Genomic DNA, 25,798 nt, shown 5'->3' with positions numbered 1-25,798 from the left:
TATCTGGCTACATTTTATTTCTGGAATTATTCTTTAAGGCACAAAATAAATCTAAAAAATAGGGCTGGATGTATGAGGGGAGGGGCAGAGAAATTATCTTGAGCTGGAGAGGTATGAATACAGTCTCTACAATCCAGTTTCACATCTGACTTGGGAATGCTCCCAGTGTGAATGGGGGAGGATGGTGACAGTAGAGGAGTGTTTTTACTTAGGAGAGGTAGGAGGTAGTGGAGTGATGTATTTCTTTTCCCCCCCAGCACCTCCAAATTTACACACATATTGGCTCCTCGGCCAGACTCAAGTTCCTCCGGTCCCCTCAGAGAGCTCATTACAGTTTGTAAAATAAGACCAGACCACTCAATGTTCCAGTACGAAAGTGGTACCCTAAATCACCCTTCACTTCACAGCCTGCTCACAGAGTGGTGGGGGGCAAGAGGCAAATCTGTCGTTGCCCTCATGTTAGTGCCCTGACAGATATTACAGATGTGTATACTTTGCTTCAGACAAACTATAATTTATTATTGTTCCCACTCTGAAGCAGAATCCCAGGCATACAGGGTGCCCTTCGATAAAGGGTACGTAGGTATCTAGGTGGAACAGCTGTCATGGAAGGGAAAATGGAATTTTCAAATGGCCCATGACTCGAGCTATCCAGAAAAAACAGGTTCTCTTGCCACAGGTGATACTTTATTTTTCTTTTGGTTCTGAATGCATGTAGTGTATCACACAACTGTCTAAAATAATCCTGCAGAGAGTGGATTTCAAAGTGAATTTCATGCATGGGATCAACCCCCCAAAACTGGGGTAATTCTTGGTAGCAGGACAGGTTTAAAGGCTCCAAAGATCTCTAGCTTAACTGCTCTGGGAAGAGATCACATCTGTGGACTGGGGGTCACAGAAGGGTCCAAATCGTCCATAGATGTCCTTAGCACGGACCGCAAAGTAGTACTTGCTGCCAGACACAAATTGTGTAAGAGTGCATGCCATAGGCAGTGGAAGGGCCTTCACTTCCCCGATCTTCTTCCACTGGGATGGCATAGTGGCACTCGGGTCCTCGTGGTAGGCGTAGAGATGGTAACTGTCCACAGTGGCACAGCTCCGGTCCACTTCCATGACACTCCATGACAGCACAATACCATTCTGGCTCTGTACCCGTGCCAGCTTCAACTGTGGCTTTTGAGGCAGAGAAGTGTTGGCAGCTTCAGGGGGCAGACGTGGTGGCTGTGGTGCATCCGGGAGCGGGGCAGGATGTACAGGGCGTGGTGGCTCCTAAGCAATGTAAGAGCAGTTAAGGGAAAGGTCAGAGTCTACAGCAGTAGAAGGAGGCTTTAATTCATCATTCCCTGGGCAAATGGAAGCAAATGAGCCTGCAATCACCCAGACACCACAATTTTAAGTCCTGTGTGCACAGGCAAGAGACTGGCAGCAAATGTGAGAAAGGGTGGGACCAAGGATGCCATAAGTTCTCAGTATTCATATACAAATCCCTAGCTGTACAGATGATGGTTGCCATAGTTACTATATCCTCTGCTTCCCACCCAGGAGGTGACAGACTGAATACTGTGACCTTTGCCAGGCTGAGCAGGCAGGTTCACAATGACTTTGCGCTGATCTACATCTGAGCTGCTGTTCCTACATTCCCAAAACACCCCAGACAGTAGATTAAGCTGATAACTCATCGTTTTCAACAGGCAGGTTTTCAGTCAAAAGGAACAATGGGTAACAGTGCCACATGGATTTTACCACTTTAAATTGATCACAGAAGCTCAGCCTCAGTTTCCAGAAAATTTTTAAATAAGGGTGCAAATGTGGCTTTCCACTGATATTTTCCCCCCTATACTACAGAAACAGTCCTAGATCTCTCATTTATGTTAGTTAAGATGAATTTAGGAATGCGGTTACCATGAGTACAAAATTTTGTTAATTCTTCAAGCCAGGGGCCTTTCAGGTTGGAATCTGAAGCAGTTTTTGCCATCTTAAGTGTTCTGTGTGATACTGGCTTGATTTATTCACATTATTTAACACTGAATAATGCATTAAGTTGAATGGTGTCTAGATTGAAAGAATGGTGAGCCACCTTGTTGGTAATAATTCACCATTTCAGGACATCATGAGTGATGTGACTGCTCAACAGTGAGTATGCAGGCAGTATGTTTGGTTTGGTCTCAGCAACAAAACCATATGAAAAGAGTTAGAGCAATAATTCTGAAATACTTACAAAAAAGGGTCTGAGGTGTTGCAGAAGCAAATCATTCCCAACAGTGATTGCAACACCCTCTGAAATTTGGGAGCTGGCAATGTTGAGGATATTGTCTGTACCTTGTTCTCCTACCTCAGTTTTGCAAACAGCTGTACTGAGAAACTAGTCATCTAATTTGTAGCCAAACCATGACTAAACTTTTAGTGGCAGTTCTTCTGCATCCCTGACTCCACAAGGGTACTCCGCGTGCAGACCATTCACGCACCATTTTTTAATATGTGCTACTGGTGATCTGGAGAGCTCTGAGGTAAGCTAACAGATTGCATAGCTTTTATCGTTCTTGGCAGAAGTTGCTGTAGGTGATAGAGTGGTGCTATGCATGTGAACTGGCTGCAAAGTGTCTACAAGCATTTCACTATTCTGGAGTCCACACTAAGAAGCAACCTTAAAGACATTAATGCAGAGACAAGCTTGTAAACTGCATTAAGTTATTTCAAAGGACTACTCACAACATGCATTTGTGGTGGTCGATGATGCACTGTAAGCTGAGGTGCTCCAGATCCAAGGGTTAGTCCGTTGTTCACAACATATGCAGTTGTTTGAGGCATTCGTACCGTCATACCTATACAAGAAGCACAGTGAATACTTTGAGTGTTCAATACTTAAAATCAGCTAAACAGAACACTGGAAGACCAGCTCCTTGGTTCAGCAGGATGACACCAAATTTCAAACTGACACTCTCCTCAAATTGCCAGCAGACTGATGAAGAAATGCACAACAAAACCACCTCCCATCCTCTGAAGCTGTAAAAGTGAAAGAGAGCAAGTGCTTGTCTGCAGAGGAGACAGAATGATGTTTTAATAATTTGTAGCATGAAAGAAACAGGTGGGGAGAGGAAGTGTGGGAGATACAGGGAGGTTAAATATGAAAAGAAAAATCACATCACTTTGGAATTCAGAAAGGAAAAGATAAATGCTGCTGCAGCAGAATGATATCCACTCAGTATTCAAATGCCAGAAGGCTGCGCATGGCACCAAACCCAAAAAAGCTGTCACTGTATAAGAAGCTTGCCTTCCCTCACAGAACAGATACCACAATGGATGTTACTCACAGGTGTTACCATTTCATTCATTCCCACAACAAACTGACATGACTGGCAGGAATAAACAAGGTAATTTTATAGCTTTTTAGGTAAAATCCGGAACTCTTGCAAACTACCAAGCTTTACTGCTGGAACATATGTGTTCTGTGGGCTCAAAGCTTTTGCTCATTGTTATGGGTTGCCTAGGGTGTCCCTCTGTTTCTGTCTAGAAATACAAGACTTAGGGCAACCTCCTCCCTGACAGCCCCCCCCCCCAGTTCCACACTTGTATGAGGCTGAATCATTCTAATACTCCAGAAGAGAAACTTGCACAGTGACACGTGTCAGGAAACCACAGCTATTGTACGGTAATTTCTTCTCTATATAAACAGTCATCAAGCTATGACCATAGGTGATGAGTATCAGAAGTCTATGTAATTTGTGAGTCTGAGGCAGGGAGGTCAGATGGTTAAATCTTAATGCTTTTATTATAAAGTGCTGAACTCTAGGCAGCTGCTCCACATCTTTTTCCTATTGGCACATCTATCTAGCAAGCTAATGAAGATGTGCAAACTCCTGTAGGACAGTCACACAAACTGGCTATTTGTCATCTATAAGAATCCAACCAGATATGCTGTTTTAGCATGATTGTGATGCTATCTCAATAAGTTAAAACAACCTGAAGACAGACAGACAGAAATGCCTCAGTAAGATACAAGGTACAAATTCAGCATTATTTCTAGGTAGGCATGCTACTAAGTTGAGGCAGAAGTACAAAACTACAGTTTGCAAAGAACTCTGGATGAGCTCTCACAGTTAATCTTCCAAAGACCAAGTGCAGAGATCTTACTCCTGAAGCATCGGCTACTGACACTAAAGACTGTTTCTACGATAGTATTAACCAATGCACATCAGTAGCAGCACTTCTGAAAGCTGTATAACAAAGACGACTGACTGAAAGACGAAAACTCACTAGATCTAAAAGGGATCAAGAAACAGACTGCTTTTTTGTTAACAACCTGTGAAAACTCTCTACCCAGTATGCAAATATGAAGCCTTGAAATAATCTGTATTCTAACGAAACTAGTCTTTTACCTACTCGGGCTAACCATCTGGCTTCCTTGTCCTGAGGTACAGGGAATGCACAATATCATCACTTTCTTAATGTTTTATGGGGCCTGTCAGACAACAGTTCTGTACAACGTACAGACGTACTTTTCAAGCCAGACTAACAGAACTGCCTGTAACAGAATCACAGGAAAGTCCAGGTTTGAAGGGACCTCTGGAGATGATCTGCTCCAACCTTCTACTGAATGAATGCTCTTCCTTGAGGTTACTCAGGGCCTGGTCAAGTTGCATTCATTATTTTGGTGGAAATCTGCCTTGATTTCTGAGAATTTGTAAGCAGGTAACTGAGGGATAAGCATTCATTGTATCATTGGACCATCAGGTCTGAAGCACATTACACAGATCTGTTGTTGGGTGACCTTGCCCAAAAACCACATGAATTCCCTACCTCATTGAGTTCTCCTAGAGAAGGCCTTAAAATAGCACATTACCTATTATATGTTCTTCAGCAACACAATCGGTGATCTTGCATGTCTAACACTAAAAGGTATTCTGTAGATATTAACACTAGTGATGTGTAGTTATAGTAACTGCTCTAACAAGTAGTAGATTCAGACAAAAACATGTATTTTGATACAAAAAGAAGAAAATACTATCAGAAATAATTAACGTAAGTGAACGCATGGTTAAGTAGTCAAAATTCCTTCCAAAACAACAGGTAGATCACACCCCCCTAACTTGTAGCTAAGGGTAACGCTGATGAATACTAAGCATGGGCTGAAGTTACCTTGCTTTTTATGGCCTTTTGCCAACAGGAACACAAGATGCAGACATGCCCCTCAAAAGATACTGCTGGTCAGAAGAACCTGAACTTGTGGCATGTGGCACAGGAGTATAAGAACTTTTAAGAAATATGAACAAGTACTCCAAAAAGAACAGCAATTTCTGTACACCCTGATGTTTCATAGAGAGAGCTCAAAAACTGTCTGATGAACTTCTGTTTAAGCTAGCACAGCTCATTTTTCACAGCCTATGGCTTTGTACCTGAATCCAGTAGCAAGACGTGCTTAGAATTAAATTGTTACAAACATACATGGATATTTCCTTTCCAAAAGCTATCATTTCAGAACAATGAATAAATCAATTCTGCATGAACCTACATACATACAGTCTTACATGGCTCAAGCATGCAGTGTTGCGAGTCTGGCTTATACAGACAGCATCTAAAAAAAAAAAAAATCACTACCTCTATATCACAGAAGTAGGCTCATACTCAGTGCACTACAACAGCGAAATTAATGTTTAACATACTGCTGTTAAAATAACTATAGTGTAGAAATTATGGGTAGCTAAAAGAATAGTTAAAATCCACCGCTTCGTAACAAAATGTGAACTATCATTTAACTTTAAGGTCTTTATTTTTGACATCTACTACTAATTTCAGAAAACGAGTTTACTGCTATTATTTTTGACATCTACTACTAATTTCAGAAAACGAGTTTACTGCTATGGGAAGATTCCAGTTACACATTTGCAAAAGTCAAGATGAACTTGCTGACATCTCTAATCAAGGAAACTCAAGCATGCATCAATTTCTGATACATTTGGTGAGAAATTTCATCTGTCCAGGCCTAGAGAGAATACGATTTGCTGGGCACAGGACAAAAGAAATTGTTAAGGAATTACATTAGGATGCCTGATACAAATGTAACTTTTAGATAGGAAATCAATCATGACTTATTACGTGCTTAGGTGTTTTAATCTTACTCCACAGTAACAAAATGGTCTCTAACTACCTTTCTACAAAACAGTGGTGCTCATCATCCGATCATACTACTTTCTGCTGCCTTGTAAAGTATTGGACGTATCATCCAGAGATACTTAATTGGCAGAGCTAGTGCCTGAAATGACTTAAATCCACTTTTTCCTCATCCACATGGCTGCAGGGGGAATGATTACTTAAAAGCCTAAGATTTTCCCAAATCTGTAAGCTGGAAAAAAACCCTAACTTCTATAATTTGCATGAGCATTGTAAAAAAAAAAACAACCAACCAACAAACCCAAAACAGAAAAGCAAATCACACATCCATCACGTAGATCATATCAAGCTGTGTTGTACTAAAATGTACATGAAGAAAGCAACTCTACCTCCAGTTTGTGGGTTGACTGGCCTTAAACCTGGACTTGGCATGATGGCTCCTCTTACAGGATTCTGAGCTGGTGGTGCAGGAAGAGTGGTATAGACCACCTGATGGTTAGCAGTGGCTCTTGGTATAGGAAGTTTTGTAGCAGTTTGAGTCACTGGTCGATGAGTTACATTCACTGTTGTCACAGCTGGAAAAAGACAGACAGACCACAACCTAGAATGGAATTCCATGACATTAAGCTCATATGCCTATTCCAGAGTACATACCTCCTTTGGAAAACTGTCTCTGTGAAATTCTATCTGCTTTTGATAACACAAAAAACCCAGCCTAACCAAACAGTAATTTTCACCAGAAATAACAATGCCTATAAATATACAAATTCCAAACAGAACAAATAAATGTAATACACACCCCTGGGGGAAGAAAAAAAAAAAAAGAAGAAAGAAAGGAAAAAAAAGTTTCTGAACGTAAGCAACAGCTGTGGAGAATATAAAACCTGCCACAAAAGAGTCTATCAAACAGATCAGTCATAAGACAATTCCAATGCCAACTAATCTTCAGCAATCATCTACAGAAGAAGAGAGTAAAATAAAGAAAAAAAAATGTTAGAAAGGAAAGGGGGGGGAAGTCACACCACAGACAAAATAACATTTAACTAGGGATGGAACTGCAGTGTCAGCCTTGCCATTCACTCTGCCAAAAAGATTAATTGCCAAGTGCAGGTGGACCGAGCTAGGAGTGATGTTGCTAATTTTTTTTCCCCCTATTACTTAAATAATGCAACTGCTACAGGTTTCTTCACTAACAGTATATTTAATAATTTCCATGACCATCCTTAGTAGGATTTCTTCCTCTCCATGAAATTAATTTGATCCTGAATTCTTTCCAAACCAACAGGACTATCTTTTCCTTATAATTTATCAGTTAAGAGGAAAAAAAAAAAAAAGGGAAACTGACTGGAGCAGAAGATTAAAAAGTGACTCAAACGTTCTAAATATTCACCTGAAAAGATTACCACAATGTAGAACACACGAGAGTCTAGTTTAAGAAAGAAAAAGCAGTCACTGCATTCACATTATGATGTAAAATGGAGTTACCTGTGGATAATACATGTATGGTGGTCTGGGAAGGTCCACTTGTTGGCACACCTGGCTGCTGCACAGGGTTTGGCTGCAAAGGTTGAGCCAAGGGTTGGGTAGATATGCTCAAGCCTGTAACAGGTGTCTGGTTCTGCTTCTTGCTATCTGCTTTAAAACAAAATAAAGTTATAGACAATTGCAAACAGAAATTAGAACAGCACAGAGTTTTTAAATAATATTTCCCCGTCATTAACAAGAGTGGCAAAGAATATCTCCTAGCATGAGATTTCTTTGATCTTTTCATTCCGCAAACAAAACTGTAGAAAATCCATTCAGTTCCCCTCACTTTCATCATCTCAATCTACCCTCTCTATACTCCGTAACATTTCATTCTATCATAATGAATTCTGCATATTTCAGCAAAATTTGGAAACCTGAATTTAATGGAACACTATGCCAAAGTCTTTACAAGTTTCTATTAAAAAAAAAAAAAAACAGCCTAAAACCTTAAAAAGGCCTAAACACTGCTGTACTCAATTTGTGACAGAGCTGCATAAATATATCTTGTCTACCACTGTTGATACTTACACCCTTTTCTTATTTGGTGACTCTTTACTTTGTTCAAACTGTTTGTTGCTGTTTTGAATTTTCCCGCTATTTTCTTAAAAAAGGGGAATCGCTTACTATTTGAAAACTTTAAGAACTTGTTTTCTTACACTGACACCCTCCTCAACATGACTTACTGACTTGTGAGAAGTAACAAATAGTGTCTGTATCTGTAGTTTACTATGGCAGTATTCTCCTCCGGCTTTAGTTTGTTTGTGACAACATAAAACATTCAAGTGCAAGTCTGTATGTAATAAAGCCTGTGCACAAGTTGAGTAAAGAAGAATTGAGACGCTCTTTCCCGGATATTTCAGCTAGATTAGAATAGTAGCAGGCAGAGGAGGCACCACCAAAAACTAAAAAACACAAGATAAGAGTAGTTTTTAAGGGCACTCATTCAAAAAAAGATTTGCCCTAATAAAATTGTCCATGGAGCAGCTACTGATTTAGTAAAAGAACACAAAATGTAACAAAGATGTTAATATGTATTTTACTCTTGAGAAAACATACCAACACTATATTGAAGAACGCATTTAGAAACTGTTACATACACTAGATTTCAAAGCACTAAGAACAGGGGTAATGGCAGCGTAGCTCAAAGTGTTGGGTTTTTTAGCAGGTGGAGACTATTTTGATGGTCTCACTGAGCTGTCTTTAACACCAGCTAATAATATCCTGAAGTAGCAGTATCCTTCATGAACTGCTATATGATAAATTAAGTACAATTAAAGACCTCAGAAATAAAATACAATATAAACTGCAGACCATATTGTCTTTCTGTAGACTGAATAGCTGAGATACTTCACTGATGTAATTTGATGAAAACTGTTAAGTAATGCTGGACTGAAACCGGCTGGAGTTAATGGCTTAGCATTAGAAGCTAAATTTGCTGAAGCCTTAGGCTGCAAGCTGCAAACCTTCACCTAGACAGGCTGAAACTTTTGCCTGCTTAAGTAAAAGGAGGCCTCAGAGCTGGTTCACAGTGAGAGATATGGAAGCAAGGAAGGCCACTCATGCTGCTAGCAGAAGCTGCAACCTCAGAGATAAGAGAAGAAATGGCCTGCCTAGAGACAATGACGAGACCCAATGAAGACCAAGGAGATCCCAGACACTAATTTTATTACTGGACCGAACTGTCATGTGAGGGGTGGGAAAACTTAGATTGTAAGGGTACAATTACCCAGGGATTTCTTTCTTTGGGGTCCATCTCCAGAGGCACCCAGCTTGAGCTCCATCACACTGCTGAACTGAATAAATTAATTGCGATTCTACCCAAGACTCTGCTACAGGATAGCTAGGGTGGAGAAACTTCTTAAACATAACTTTCTTTCCTTTCTTTTTTTAAAGTCTATAAAAGGAGCAGTAAAGGGATGCTCATTTCGAAAACAGAAGGTGAGATGTTTTCTGCTCTTCCATCAACTAACAGGTCTTGTGATAAGTTCAAGCTTCCTTTATGTTGTACGAGTATGAGACTTTTCCGTTTTCCAACAAATCACTTGTCTCTGAAGAGATTCCTACAGAGGTGCATACACCTGTTTACTTTGAATATTTACAGACTGATGCACATTTCAGCTGCTATTGGATAACGTAAATGATGCAAATGCATTCTTAGCCATGACCTAGAGAAGGTGTGCTCATGATCCAACTGGTAAAAACCCAGATACACTACTGCTGTAAAAATGTAGTTCAAGTAAAAAAAATGACAGTCTGGACAAATGTGAGAGCTTTTATGGTTTTGTTTTTAGTGTCACATAGAAGCAAGTTCATTTGTCCCTGAGAAATCAAAAGCCTGGCTGAGATTCCAGTTGCTGAAAACTAGGTCAGGATTGCACCAGCTGCAAGAAATGGTGAAAGATAACCAAATAGGCTTCACTAAATAAATGGAAACAAATAGCAAAGGCTAATTTAGCTATGTAAGTAACAAATCAGCAAGGAAAACAGGAAGACTAGGTGCACAGTAAGCACAGGACTAAGGTTAAAAGTAATACAGGAACAGGTCCAAAGCTAAATGAACATAGCATCACACTCATTGAAGATCTGGACCTGGAGGAGACAGGACAATCTGACTTACAGAAATGAGCATAAAATGGAAATAATTACTACTGGAGTTATAAGCAAAACTCCAAATCTAATACAGAAAATAGAAAAAAAGAGGGGCTAATTTCCATGCCAGAAAATGGGCCTACAACACTGCAGTTATACCAGGAAGGAGTTTTAATCAGCATACTAATTCAGAAGTGGTATAATGGGATTACAGAACAGCAAACATACCATATACATGATCAAGTTTAAGACAAAAAATGATACAGAAAACTACAGATTTGTTAATCGGACAAGACATCTTATAAAATAACGATACTGTATGTATTTAATATTTTTTCTAAAAAAGATAAAATATGTGGAACATGGCTGTTTTTGAAGAGTACACTTGTGTATCTTTCTTGGATTACAAATCCACTTTAGACTAGGGATAGGCATCAGCTAAATCTATTAGTTGTTTTAGCATTTTTATGAAATAATTTGATGCAGTGTGCTACACAAGTATTTAATAACAAGGACAGCAAGGGGACTGTACAAGGTACTTGTAAACAGGAAAGTAGATTACTCTTTGATAAAAGGATGACATCATCTGTTCTGAACAGAAATTAACACCACTGTTTCACAATTGTTACACAACATTTTCATTCATAATTTTTGCCATGTCAGAAGGTGTGCACTGAACTCAGTTGCCAGTGTACTAAACTGGAAGATGCCACCAGTATGGAGGTGCATCAAAGTATCACACAGGAACAAAGCTAAGACTTGAGAGCTATAAAAAAGAATATGATAGTAGAGAGTGCAACATCAGCCGTTTAGGAATTGATAAGAACTTCTACTATTAATTTAGGAAATCATGTGTGGGGCAGTGAAGATCATCAGGAAAACCTGCATATGTTGTTAATTATGGTACATCTGTGCGTTGCTTGTCTGATAAAGAAAGAAAACTCACATCTAGGTTGTAATGGGTGTTTCCACAATGTGACAGTAATACTTTTTTTCCCCACTACATGAAGCACTATTTGAATGAAGCGCTGTAAAAAAGGGCTTGGAAGTTGGTGTTTCTGTGTTTAAGAGTTTCAAAATGCCAAACCAACAGCTGTTGAAGGACAGGTACACTGTTTTGTATGAGTACTGCGGGCTCAAACACATGATTAGAGGTCCTAGTCACTGTGACACTAAAAAACAAACAAAAAATCCACCTTGAGAAACAACTAAACAAATACCGTCTGTGCCCCCTTCTCCCCCAACATGATTAGCTCTCAAAAATAACGCACAGGGTTTTGTCTTCTACCATGACTGAAGACTAGGCTTGATGACAGTCTATACAGGTCTGCTCTTCCATGATCCAATACAGAAACTGTGATTTCAGTTTAATAAGCTCACAAAAACAAAACACCTAAAAATTCCATTATTCTTAACCTAAAGATTAAGTCTAATTTGCCCTCTATGCATACTTTGGTATACAGTATTACAGATACTAATTATTGATCCAAATAGGAACTTCATTGGAAAAAGGAAGGGACGGAGCGTAATTAAATGAACAAGGTTAAAAATCTACCACAGTGTTAATATTTACTCTCAACCTGAATCTTTAGTGATTTCAACCAGAAACACATCGTAGTTGCATACTACCAAAACAGCGTGACTTTTGTTTCCTAGTTGTACCAGAAGACAATTAAAAGGAAGCACATAACAGACATCTCTTCAGATATTAACATCTATTTAAACACCTTTTGTAAGTACCAGAACTAGGTTTACTTAGTATGTGGGTGACAGTGCTTTAAGCAAAATAATCAGGATCTGATGCTCCCAAGAACACCATAGAAGTGTTACCCTTCTATTTGAATTAGTACTGAACTGGTATTCCAGCATAACACCATAACGCTGGAGGTACTTTCTATTCTGAGGTTGTGCCAGTAAATCCAGAACAAAGTAAAACTTGCTCCACAATTGCTGTAAACAAAGTGCAGTGAAAAAAATATTTGGCAAAAGGTATAAACATGCACATGATTATGCAAGAACTGTCAGAAGTGCACTCTTCCTCTTTTTAACCTGAATGTTATTATCAGAACATGAATTATTTCCCAAGAAACTTGCTGAAAAATCCTAGAGGTGTTTTTACTGCATGGTGAAATTCAAACTTTTATTGGGGTTTTTAGTCTATACAGCTTATATGAAAGGTACTAACAACTCACACAAACTCTAAACACAAACTAATCTGCAAGGCTGCAGACTATTAGAGTCTCACTTCTGCTCTGCAGTGAAAAGACACAGAGGAACTAACCCAGCCTGAAAGTACCCCACTAACCTTCCTCCTAATGAAAGGACAATTTTCTAAAACACGACAACTAAGGAGAAAGAATCTCAGAATATCCCACAGGAGAAAACTGTTAAGATACTGGCTCAAGCCCCTAAAAAAAAGGCAAGAGAAAGAATTAAGTTACCACACTGTAATGCAGCTACAACTCTGCCGTGGCTGCTAGCACTTCTATCTAGAGGAGCATTCTTATAGCTGCCCATGCAACCGAGGTGTTGATCTTTTATGGTCATTGTGAGGTGAAGACATACTTTATACTATCATGGAGGAAAAATCTCTCTGGAAAATGTTATTTTTGACAGAAAAGGATTATCTGAAATACAATACTGTGACATACTACTTTAGAACATGTAAATCCATTTAGATCTGTGGGTGTCTTTTACAGAATATTTAGTAGTACTGGGGAGTTTAACCTTACGTGACAAATTTCTACAGTCCAAGTGCAGCCATCTTTTTAAGAACTAACCCTCAGAAGAGATGACAGCTGTAAAATCTTGATTCCCTATGTTATTCTGACACTCAGCTAAAAAATTCGCAGACCATCAAAATCCTGGCTTAAAAGGATCTTTGGTGGTCATGTAATCCAACCTCTTGTTGCAGCTGGACTGTCACCAACTCTAATTCAAATGAGTTCTGGTTTTGCACAGCTGAATCTTAAAAATATTCAAAAGAGGAGTTTCTACCATCCCTCTGTGCTCCACTACCTTCCTACTGTGATTTGCTTTCCCCTCAAGTTCAACTTGAACCTCCTGAACTTGTCATTCATGGCCACTGCCCCTCGATACATCATCTGGCACTGCTGCTCCATCATCTTTATAACTATCCTCCAAGCAGTTGTAGGCTGCTATTCCACTGTCTCTCAGTTTACTCTTTGCCCAACATGCCATGGTCTGTTGATGTCTTCTCACAGGTCACGTACTCCAGGCCCCAAACACCCTGACACCACCTATTGGGCCCTCCCCAGTGCTACCACAATTGTTCTGAATTCAAGGAAGGGGAAACCAAAATTGGACACTGTATTTCATCTGTGGTCCCACTAGCATCAATGTGGGGGGAATACGAACTTAAATTTAAATGAGAACACGCTGTTGTCTCATGATCAATCCAGTGTCCACCATACAACCTCTACTGGCAAAAGAACAGGACTGTCAGCTACCTGAATTGCATCATGCGTCTCTAATACATGTATACCACATGCAGCCCCTACTTTTGCTGGTAATATTACATTTCTTCTTCACTGAAAGAACTGCTACAACATGCCAATACGATTTTTCTACATTTGTGTAATACAAATGCAGAACAAGTGAAGCTATTAAAAATGTATGTGTAGAACATGAATGCACTAGCTAGAGAGCGCTACTGAGGTTCTATAGAGGAATGAAACTTCTTGGTGACTGGACTTCAGAATGCAGCACAGGGGCATGCATTTAGAAACCATGCAGAACTAAAATTTTATCTCTTAATAGAAGAAATATAAAATTTTCAGTTAAGATGACAGCGCAATACATGGTCTTAAGTACAGGCTCATTACTTCTCTGAAATACTGTAATTCTTCGTTAAACCAATGCTAATTATAATAAGACCTGCCCACATTTACACAAGATGTATAAAAAAAAAAAGTATTCTTTTAAAAGATGAAGTGCATCTGAACTGCCAAAGGATGCAAGAGCACAACTATATTTCATCTTGGCATACAGTCCTAAAGCAAAGAACAGATCAGCATTTGGTATTTAAACGCTTGCACACAAGGTTTTTTTAGTTAAACAAAGGATCAGAAGCTGTAGTAATCTCTTGCCTGAATACCATCTGTAAAATTAAAAGGTCTTTAATTAATCAGTAAACAGAAAAGTGAAATACATCTAGAAGAACTTTCCAAAATATAATAAAGAATTCAAATGTTTCCAGTTATTTCCCAAGCCTAACAGATTTACGCATAGACAGCGACAATGCCTACATTAAGGGAAAGGTAAAAATCTAAATAAACTGTTTTACAGTAAAAAAGCAAGTTAATAATAAATTTTATTTAATGCCTATAAGAATTCTTTAACAGCAATCCTGTTAACTGAAACGCCAAAGAATAAAATACACTAAGCTGAAACAGAATTTTTTTCCTTTCTGTCATTCACAGAATGAGTAATACTTGAAGCTCAATTACCTCTGCAGCTAGCAAAGTATTTTTCACCTACCTTGAGAAGAACCATCATCCTCTTCATCCAGTGTAAGATCAATGACACCTCCTGAATCACTTCCTGTGACCTTCCCGCTCTGAAAGACAAAACTCCTTCATTTTGCAAAAGCAAATCCAGGGGAACACAGGTGGAAAAGGGGTACAAATTGAACATTCAGAAGGACAGGTCTCAGAACCGATACACTTATTAGAAAGGAACCGATGAAATGAGCAGGAGGAGGAAACTTCAGACAAATTTCCCAGGACTTGAAAACGAGGCAATAACCAAATGACTGTATTGCGGTATCAAATATTAGACTACTTTTAGCTTTGTAAGGAGTAAAAAAACCTGATGACCCATAGCATATTGTTATTTTACAGGTAAATAAGTAAAAATTTGGTGTTACAGAGTATCTTTCAATCATGACTCTTAACATTTCATTCCGGTTGTAATCTGTGCTTTCCTCTATAGTAGTACAACCTTTTGGCAGAACAGTCACCAGGACAACAGTATTACTTATCTTGAGACAGCTCGGCCTAAGTGCCTATAAAGAAACTGACTTCACAGTAATGAAGAAAGCAAGCTACACTGGGACCTGTGTCCTTCTAAAACGTGTCATCAAAAGCCATCAAAAAACTCTCTAGCTCTTCAAAGAATTGTCATCCCTCATCATAAGTTTTAGCATTCTATTATTCTATGTTTGTAACCGTCTCTTTAGAGAGGATATAGGGATCGTTCAAGCTATTGAGAGGACTAAATGTTATAAAACACCCCTAGAGTACCATCAAACATCTTCTGAATCAACTGCTGTCCCTTGGCTGTTCAGACTGGAGGGACCAACATTTTCCTTTAGGTGATGGAAAAAATACTGGGGGAGGTCCTATATATTTCTGGGCTTTTAAATGTACTTTCCAGAAGAAAGATCCTGAATTATGTCACTTTCTAGTTCCTTAAGCTTCCTGCAAAAATTAGGGTTTTTCTGGTTTTGTAGAAGAGATGATAATTCATTGTTGAACTGAACTGCTACCAATTTATGGATTAGAGTAAATCAGGTTCCTTAGGACAAATAAAAGGTTGAAAGCCAATCTAATTATCACATCTCTTAACAACTAACATGGAAAAAAGCATAATAGTTACCAGCTCCACATGCCTTGTACAAATGCCAATATGATAAAACCTAGGAAGATTACATGTTTCTCTGTGCAGTCACATGGGGACAGATGCAAAAAGCCTAAGCACTAAGACTGTCTGCTCTATGACCTTTCATTTGGGTAAAACTAAGCCTTTAAGGAGGTCCTAAAGACAATTCTCACACAGGCAAGGTTTTGAGGAGAAGAAAAAAAGATACGTGATTACTAAATGCAAACAAAAGCTGTCTCCAAATTATCAGTCACTGAATGTGGAATGCCTGACACGACTGATATCCTCATTATGCATTATTACAACCTGATTTCTTCTTGCCTTAAGTCCTGATGCTGCCACTGATGAAATTCTGCTATTAACCTACATGATACACAATTTCAGTAAGAAATATCTAACTACTTATGTTCACAGGCAATAGAAGAGACCTCTATAAGGACTCTATCTTTGCTATACAGAGAAACATCTTTCAGATTTGTTAATCATGGAATTCTGTTGAGCGATTTCTATTTAAAACTTTCCAGCTTCAGTTTTCTTAGTATGATGAGCTGATTTACCCACTTGAAGCTTAAGATAAAAGGCCCAATCAAATAATCAATGATTACTTGATTAGCATGAAGTCAAGAGGAATATCATTCCAATTTGATAATCTTCCCAGTCAACAATGTGTATTTTGAAATATGGTGCGCTCTGCCAGCAGAAAGCGGATTGAAAAATGGAGGGGGGGATTTATAAAGAACTGGAAAAAGAAAAAAACACTAAGCTATTCATTTATCCCCACTATAAAATACATTAATCTGAGTATAATTTCCTTTCAATTCTTCCTCTGCAGGGACATCTAAATCCTTAGAAAAATACTCTGTATGAGAGCTAACTGTTTTGAATCCCTACTTAACTACACCAGTTGAGAAAGTTCATTGAACTTCCAAGTCAGCAAGTGTCACTGCATGCATTTTTTTACTTTGGTGTGCCTGGAAGGCCAAAATCTTGAGTTAAACAGGCAACTATGAAACGATACATCAAATCAGCCAACAAGGTCTCATACCTGCACTTCTCAGGAGTGAAGACCAACCTGTAGTTAGCCACACTAATCAATGTTTTCTACTAAACAACCCTGGTAGCAATCTCCTCAACAGGAACTATCTGCAAGTAGTGAGGTTCTTTCCACAGCCCACACTAGAAGTTGCAGATCTGTAGGGCAGCGTCTTGAGTGGTGCTCTGTGGTACATCCCCCAGTCCTGGTTCCAGGGCACACACTCCAGCTAGTCCGAGAAGATGTGGTACTCCACACACAGCACACCCTGAAGTCCTGACTCCCCAGCCTACCCAGCCAGATCCCCCTAGTTCACCAACCATGCATCTCCCTTGAATGAAATTTAGGAGTACAGGAAAATTTTAAGGGAACTGGAAACACTGAAAACGCTGCACCTTGTGTTTCCTAGCTAGGGGTGTGTGGTGTAGGTAGAGTATCCCCCATACAGAACAGACTGCTCATTATGCCTGCCATAAAGGTCAGGATTTTGACTATTCAGAGCATCCACCTACGTTCAACAGGAGGGGGAGTATCCATTGCTATATCCTGTGGTGTTGACACATAGTTTTCAGGTACTTGTACGTATCTGAAATCCAGGAAAGAAAAGAAGATTCAGGAAGAACTGGGAATCAGGTATTAGAAGACTGGTCCATACTACTTTCTCATGGTGAAATTAAGCATCTCCGCGATTTGAGACAGCAGCTTTATCTCCCAGTCCCAGGTGTTTCTGGACCACCTGAATGGTTAAGACCTACAAATGGAACCATTTGGAATTATCCCTTCCAAAAGCAAGTAATATATGGTTTTCAGAAAATCCTGTGCCCAACTCATAAAGAAAATAAAAACACTCCTTTTGAGTATCATGACTATGTTATTCAGAAATTCAGGAGTATTTCAAAGGACTTGTGAAAACTACAGTTTACAACAGAGCTATGTTTGAGGAAAGGCCAGACAGAAACAACTGCTATTGCTTTTGTAAACAGAAGGTAATGGGATTCTGAGGAGGAGATTGCCATGTCACACATCAGAAGAGAAGATTCAGATGTGTTGCTCTGAGCAAAATTAGAAACCAGCTTAAGAAGACTTGAGCCCTGGTAAAGGCAAAGGGAAGCCTGACGTTGGACTTTCAGTCATGTATGAACAACAGTCACATTTATGTCAAAAATTGAAATATAAGAACAAGTTTTTCAGCTCCTAATATCAGATTTCAGCAAGCATCTGGGCAGAAGCAGGTAACGGAGGAAAGCAAAGTCAAGGCATTCTGATCTGCTATCAGTTTTCAGCTTTCTCCAAACACAGGAAGCCAACAGCCTGAACCTGCTTCATCTGATCTCTGCTGAAGAACAAGATGATGCAATCGTAACATTTTCATCAGCATAGTCACGCTACTGAAATAAAACCATTTAATGAGAACCCAAAACATGCCTGGCGATTTCATTCACATATTGCCTAGCAAGTCTGAGAAACAGAAGACTCAGTCACCTTAGAATATCATATAAGCTGGAACAGACACAAAATACCCACAGCAATATAAAGGGATCTCTATTTAAAGATCACAGTTGCAAAAAAACCCCGTAAGCCCCAAAACCACCTTTTCATCATTTGTCAGAACCAGAGCACCAGTGTCCAGTAAGAGCAGAAGTAGCACTTAAATCTGATTATTTACAACAGCATCTAGGTAATTCCCGTAATCAAACAGAAGAAAGTTTATATTGAGATTTAAAAGAAATACAAACTGCCAAACTCCCTTTTCCATCCTCCTTAACTGCTCACATATCTGAACGTATATGCCTTTAAATTCCAAGTAAGCAGAAATCCTCCAAAATATTGTCATTCACACTGCCATTTTGGACCTCTTTTGTCCATAGCTGATGAGGTAACTTTGTGCAACCTGGAAGGAGCAACATCATGAACTGAACCATTTAGTTAACCACAACTGTACCTGAGCTGCCTTATTTCACATCTTTCTCTGCTTTCACACAGCAGCCAGCAGTGTAACAACCTTAACACAAAACAATGCAACAACAATAAAAATATTTAAAATGGAATAAAACCCCTAAACCTACCAAATACTGCTCTGAAATATCACACTTTTAAAGATAAACACACACAAAATTTTTTTAGGAAGAAAGCAAGAAAAATACAAGACTTCATCTTTTCCTGACTTCCTAATTTTAATACAGCCACATCTTTATTCTTCATCTTGTTGGTGAACTTCCATTTGTAATTAATATGTTCTGCATAAAAACAATGTGTGCTGTTACTGGACATTTCATACTAAAATCTAATGTAGATCCAGCTCTGGAAGATGTATTCCAACTTGGTGTTGAAAGGCAAAACACTAGCTGAAGTAGGGGAAAGAAGAATGGAATGTATGATTAAGAGCAGAAACAAATGTGGGAACAGGAAGCAGGGGAAGGAAAAAAGGCAGCAGGGGAAAAGCAAATTACAGCTAAATGGGCACCAGCATACATATGGAAGGATGGTGTAAGTACTGTAATGCTGCTCTGCTACTCTCACCCGGCACTGCACATTTTTCCTCAAACAGCCAGCCAAGGAGAAGATGGTTTGCATTTACAATCTTGATCTGTTTTGAAAAGTTTGTTCTTAAAGAAAATCCTGAAAGATCTTGAAGAAAAACTGCAGGCCCTCTGCCCCAGCTTCTTCAGTTTGCAAAGTAATGTTTGCACCTACCACATTTACCAATATGTAACTATCCCTGGGCTCTGTCTGTATGCCAAATGCCCCAGGCAAGCATCTCACTTGGCAAGTGTGAAGGAAACATACTTTAATGCCAAGCATGTAACTTGTGAAAACAGTGACTAAAAGATCCTACAACAGGGGCAAAATCAAAAAAGTAAATCCTCATCCCTTTCAAACATCTGAAGTGAAACCTGCTAAGTCCTGAAACAGAGGCCAAGTCATAACATCTTCTAAACACCACTTAATCAATCAGACTGTAAACTGCTTTATAGTGCATATGGAAGATAAAATAATGAAAAGTATGTTTGATGCAATTATTCATATTTGTGCATTTTTCTCACTTAAATTAGTATTAGAAATTGGTATTTCTGCGTGTTCTAGTAGTTGCAACATTTTTGCTGAAAAGTGACATATAGTACTGATTCTTCTCAGTAATATTTTCAGATTTTTTTTAACCATGAAAACTACTAGAAACAGACTTTGTTTGATTTTTGTACATAAAATCTCTATTCATATTACAGTAATTATGCTTCAGTTCCGGGCTTTTTACAAAAGATTGGTAAAAATGACCTATACTCGGAATTTCATGCATTTTCTACTGCACATATTGTAACAACATAACAGCTGCTTTCTTCCAATCCCAACCACTAAAGTCTTTTTAACAATTAAAGAAAGTGCTGAGAAACAGATGCACTGACAAGTAAGATATACTTATGGGAAGAAGTGCTAGGAAAAATCAGCAATAATACATTTTCCCTTGAGGAAGAAAAGAATGGTACAGTGACTTTCTAGAACCAATGCCATACGGGTATTAGAGAAATTTAAAAAAGAAGTGTAATAGAAAAAAGTTCTTAGAGGTAATAAAAATCCTGGAACTTGTTAAAAGTGCATAAACACAGTGAACAGTGTCACCTGAAGCTGAAGTCACAGTGAAGATTTGCAGTAAAACTAATGTAAAGGCTTTATAATTAAGAATGAACTTTCTTCTTTTGGAAGACTGTCATTATGTCCCGTATGTCACTGACTTCAGTATCTAACAATTATTCTACACACTAGTCAACTTTAAATTAATAAAAGAAAAACCAGAAAGGAATCAGCCTCTTAATAAAATAAAGAGCTGTCTCTGGTGTTGAAGTGACTCTGAAGCAGTTTACTCGTCTGCCTCTGGGAAAGTAGGGAGATTGAGACCAGCTACTATCTTTTTATGTTTTTCCATGCACTGAGACCATTTTACACTGTTGTAAAACACCCTGTAGCAGAGAAAGAATATCATCTTAGTTTTGCTATCAAGCAATGTTTTCAGATCAGCACTGCTGCGATTAGGTTGATGTATAATTTGTAATTTTGAAAAGAAAGAAAAAAGGGTTGGGGATGATGGGAGGAAAAAAAGCTAGTCCAATTCCATGAGGAAAACAAATACAAGCAAAGAGACTGAATTTAAAGGCCAAAGCACATACAGTAGACATCATGTTGAGAAAAGGAGGTCTCTCCCACTGTAACTAAAATTTTGAAATTTCACACAGGAAGTAGTAGTTACATCACCACAGCATATACATGTCAACGGCAAACTACTGAACAAAATCGGGAAGGAAATCTCTAAAACTCAAACTGAACAGCAAATGTTACCTGTTACATCATTTTGTGTAACAGCACACATACACCAACACGCACATGTATTCTACAACATGAAAAACCAAAAGGTGTATGTCGGTATTTTGGAGAAAGTTCTGAGTATGCTCTTCTCTATTCATATATAATACATACAATTAAAAAAAAGGTTTTGGTATTATATAACGCCATGGTTCAGTTCATCACATAGAGATAGCAATGCTATTCATTGTAATGCCACCTGCTTTTCAAAAAGGCAAATTTCAGTATGTAGAAGTGACAAATGAAGTGTGTGTGGGAAAATGCAACAAAAAATACAGTGCAAAATAAAAATTAATTCCTGGGTAGTAAAGATCAAAATTCTGAAGATCATGTGTGGTACAATGACACAGTGCAGACAATTTTATTATTAACAGTTTCTACAGTATCAAAACAGAAACAATTCTGGGGGTTGTAAAACAGACAGTCCATGAAGGATCACACCACCACAATCATACATGACGCACCAAGGCGTTATATAATAGCAAAATTGATCTTAAATTATGGAAAGCAATGTTAAAAAAATGTTCTGGGAATGGGGTGTGTTTGGGGAGGGTAGTGATATTGTGTTTGTATGCATAATTATAAGGCCCATATTATGTTTTTAGTCACCCATACACAGAACTACAAATTTCAAGCAGTCTAAGCAGCTATGGAAAAATTTTTTTTAAACACATTTTTGAGTATATTCCAGTCATTAACTGCCTTAATGTCAGACTTATCACTCCTCAACAGTTATTTTTTTTCCAATGCAGTAACTCCCACAGAATTGAAATAATTATCCCAGCCTTGAAAAGCTGTCATGAAAATTTATTTGAACACGTACCAAATGTATTTGCCATGTCTTACCATGATAAAAATGAAAACATTAATGCAATAAAGTTAGAGGTTTACCAAGATCATAGTTTGCACAAGCAAAATTTCACAGGGCTGCAATATATGTTTTGCTAACTGTGTGATTGCATACTTGTATTACACTCAAACACTATTAACAGACATTTTACGTATTGCATTTACAAGATTGCTCTGTTCCACTTATCCTTAACTGGTACTGTGCAACACTTCCTACAGAACAAGAACAATACAAGCATGGGGAAAAAAAAAGAATAACCAGTCTTAGTAATCCCTATGTATTATATACCCTCTCATTACTTTAGTACAAAGAGTAGATATTGGCTCTGCTACCCCTATTAGTAAGATTCATAAATTCAGAAGTCTATCAAGAGATTCGTGTTTAGGCTCCACCAATCATAATTCCAACTAAAAGCTATAAAGGAACATGATAAAATGCCTGAAGTATTTATCTACTGCTGTGATTTTGGTTTTCCTCAAACAGCTGAAAGGGTATATAATAAACATACATACATGCATGCACACACATGTACATCTACTGGTTTTTACTCTTAAGGTGAGACATATACCTTGTTTCCCCAAAGCCCACTGACAGTTTCCCAACAGTATTATGTGGGATGTCCATCTTGGATGATGGAAGATCACCTTATTAATCAGCAAATATATTTATATCCCTTTCCTAATTAGTTTAATGTAGCTTTTAAAAGCTATTATCCACATCTGGTGTTATGACATCATCAGTTAGATTGTTTTAGTATTCCTTTCCAATTTTTTGCTCCAAATGACAAATTGAAGCCTACAAAACACAAGTATATTTACTTACAGAAAGCTGCTCATAGTAACTGGAAGTGGTTTAGGTAACATAGATAAGCTCTCGGGGACAGCCAAATCACTTTAGAAGTCATACAAGAATGGATTCACTTGAATTTTGTTCCTTACAACAACTACCCAATTCAGCTATGTGATGTCCTGTTGGGAATTCTTCAGATTATTATTATTATTTTTTAATTTATCTTTTCAACTGTCCTCCTGCTAACATCTTTGTAATTTAGATTTACAATTAGTCTCAGGCAAAGGTTCCACCTCACGGATGACAGCTAGTTGCATTTTAAACAGCACAAACATAACCCCAGGGTCAGAGACAAAAATCAAGTAGCCCATTTTACATATATAATTATGCATGTTTATTTTCAGTGACAAAACCATGAAATGCAAGGAAACATATTAATCAAGAATGCTTCAACAACATAGACTTAATAGCTGCTTATAAATTGTAGGCTGACATACCCACTTTGTTCACATTGTTTCCCAACAGACAGTCACAAAGTTTATTACACATTACAAAGCAAAGGGATAGGAGTTATAAGTGTACTTGATTAACATTTTACCAGACGAATTTCCAAGTCAGCAAAATAGCTTCAATTAAACTGTAGTTCAACCAAACAAATCAAGGCATGTCAGAAAATGAGAAATGGATACAACACTGGTGGATTTACTTTTTTTTTTTAAAAAAAACTAGTATTAGCTGAAAAGGCAAAATGCACAGATGAAATTTAGACTGAAAAAAGATTTACTCTGTAAGAGCATAAGGCGCACCTGGAGTGGGGAACAGGGAAAAAAATACTATTCACCTGACCTGGTGTTTTAGTAAATATAATGTAATCACTCTTGAACAGATTGACTTTATGCCAGCCATTTTTAACACATCCAACCCCATTCAAATGTGTTCAGTTATTTTATGTCACAACGTAATAAAAATTGCTTTCATAGAGTCTCTCGGTATACCATAGCTATATTTATATATCATATATAATATATATAGATCCTGTATCTATAACTGGGATTCATAATAAAATACTTAAAAACCATTCTAAAGATCTGTTATATAATTAAAAACACCTTTGCCTCTGTAACAGTAATATTTACCCCAACACATTAAAAGTCCTTGTCATGTCTTCAGAAATGCAATTCTAGGACCCGAGGCACTGGAATGGCTATTGGTAAAATGACTGGGATTGAATAATAAACCTTAAATTTCTGTGTATGCAGAAAAAAGCTGAAGTTGAGAGACTAACACAAACATAGTAAGATGTCCCCTCCTGCATCCCTGTGGCCATTCCTTCTGGAGCAAGAAGCAGAGGAAGGCTGGAAAAGGAGAAGCAGTCATACAGCAAAATCATATGTCCAAGCTGCTTACTGAAAACTTTGAGTATACTGATCTAAACAATATACAACTATTTAGAAGCTGTATAGTTCAGGATAACCCAAGAGATGTACCAGACTAAAATCACAACAAAACCAAGACAACATTAAGTTTCAAAGCAATCTTCCAGTGCCTTCAGTTACTTGACACCGTGCACAATGGAGCTCTTCAGGGTCACAGAGAAGGTGCACATAGTATAAAACATTTACCCTTCTAGATCTCCCACACTGTAGATCACAGTACCTTATGGTGGGGATGAATTACTTAAATAGCAATAAAAGAATAAAAAAAATAATTAACATACCATAAGATACTGTGCCAACTTCATAAAAATAAAAAGTAATTAGGGTACTCCTTGAAGTAAAAGCAGAGATTTCCAAACTTACCAGGAAAAAGCACAGAAAATACAAGTTCTAGATTTACAGCACCAATATCAAAGCTTCACTATGAAAATTAGATGCCAAGCTAAACATATGGTTGTATTATATTAGGTTCCAGTCATTCCCCACTGTTTTCAGAGTAATCTCCATCAAGAGAAATGGAATTTAATCAATGTATGGTAGTGATTAATGAAAAAATTAGTTTAGTTGACTTAGTTAAGGCTAAGTACTGGTGGTTGGGTTTTTTCTCCCCAACTGAAATGGACTATTTTAGGAAAAGATCTAAACAGAAAAATCAAAAGTGACAGATAGATTTCTTTCAAAGTGTATTTGTTTTATTCAGATTTTTGAAGTGAATTTTAATGATTAACAAGTTTGTGTTAAGTTTACAGCTTAAATCTAAATTGAAGTTTAGACAAACAGTTTGTCTTAACTGTTTAACCAACTTAACCTGCTGGTTCACCAACATGCCTTACCTACAGTGGAAAGAGGAAAAAAAAACAAAACCACACTCAGAAACTCAGTTATCCTGCTGTTTGAAGTTCTCTGCTTATACTGCCACTAAGGAGTCCAATTCATGTCCATTTTGGTAGAATTCATAATATTCATACAGCATAACGTGTACTGCAATGAACAGGACTGACTTGAAATCTTATTTCACAGTTTAAAAAATAAAAAAAAAAAAAAGAAAAAAAGGAGGAAAAAAAGGGAAAAAGACCCCCTGCTCCCCATATTACTGTACACATAACCAAAGCTGACTTTACAAAAGCAGCAAAACACCCATTCTGCTTGCCTGCTTCAGCACTTCTAGAAAGAAAATACGTGTAGGAAAGAGTCATTTAACACTTTGGGTGGGAGTGGGAACAGGAGAAAGATTTTTTGGTTCTGGAAGGTTAGAAATATGTTCTATTGATTACAATTAATCAGATATTAGCAGAAAGCTTAGTGAACACTGACTCCAGCTCCTGTGAAGCAGTAACACTTCCAGCCCACACCAGGAATGCTTTTTTCTCATTTTCAAAAAAAAATGTCTCCCATACAAAAATAATTAGGTAGTAATACTGCAGTCAGTAGCTTTGAAGTATCAGGTTCAAAATGAAGGTGAAGGTTGTAAGAGAACATTGTATAAATGGT

General features: G+C 38.0%; 1 protein-coding gene across 11 annotated transcripts in view; it reads right to left on the bottom strand.

Annotated features, from left to right (window-relative positions):
- Positions 1-25,798, bottom strand: part of ATF7IP (activating transcription factor 7 interacting protein) — a 114,026-nt gene continuing 88,228 nt past the window's right edge. For 9 of the 11 annotated variants that reach the window (XM_056341649.1, XM_056341640.1, XM_056341648.1 and 6 more), the window contains 5 exons: positions 14,725-14,803; positions 7,594-7,743; positions 6,498-6,683; positions 2,710-2,822; positions 1-1,269 (listed from right to left, as the gene is read on the bottom strand). In XM_056341649.1, the coding sequence (XP_056197624.1) occupies positions 853-1,269; positions 2,710-2,822; positions 6,498-6,683; positions 7,594-7,743; positions 14,725-14,803 (945 nt within the window). In that variant the 3' untranslated portion in view covers positions 1-852. The remainder of the gene's footprint in view (positions 1,270-2,709; positions 2,823-6,497; positions 6,684-7,593; positions 7,744-14,724; positions 14,804-25,798) is intronic. The other 2 variants (XM_056341647.1, XM_056341651.1) reach the window with 1 other exon arrangement.

This window comes from Falco biarmicus, chromosome 5 (genome assembly GCF_023638135.1).
Source record: "Falco biarmicus isolate bFalBia1 chromosome 5, bFalBia1.pri, whole genome shotgun sequence".
NCBI lineage: Eukaryota > Metazoa > Chordata > Aves > Falconiformes > Falconidae > Falco > Falco biarmicus.
This window is presented reverse-complemented; position numbering and strand designations above follow the sequence as displayed.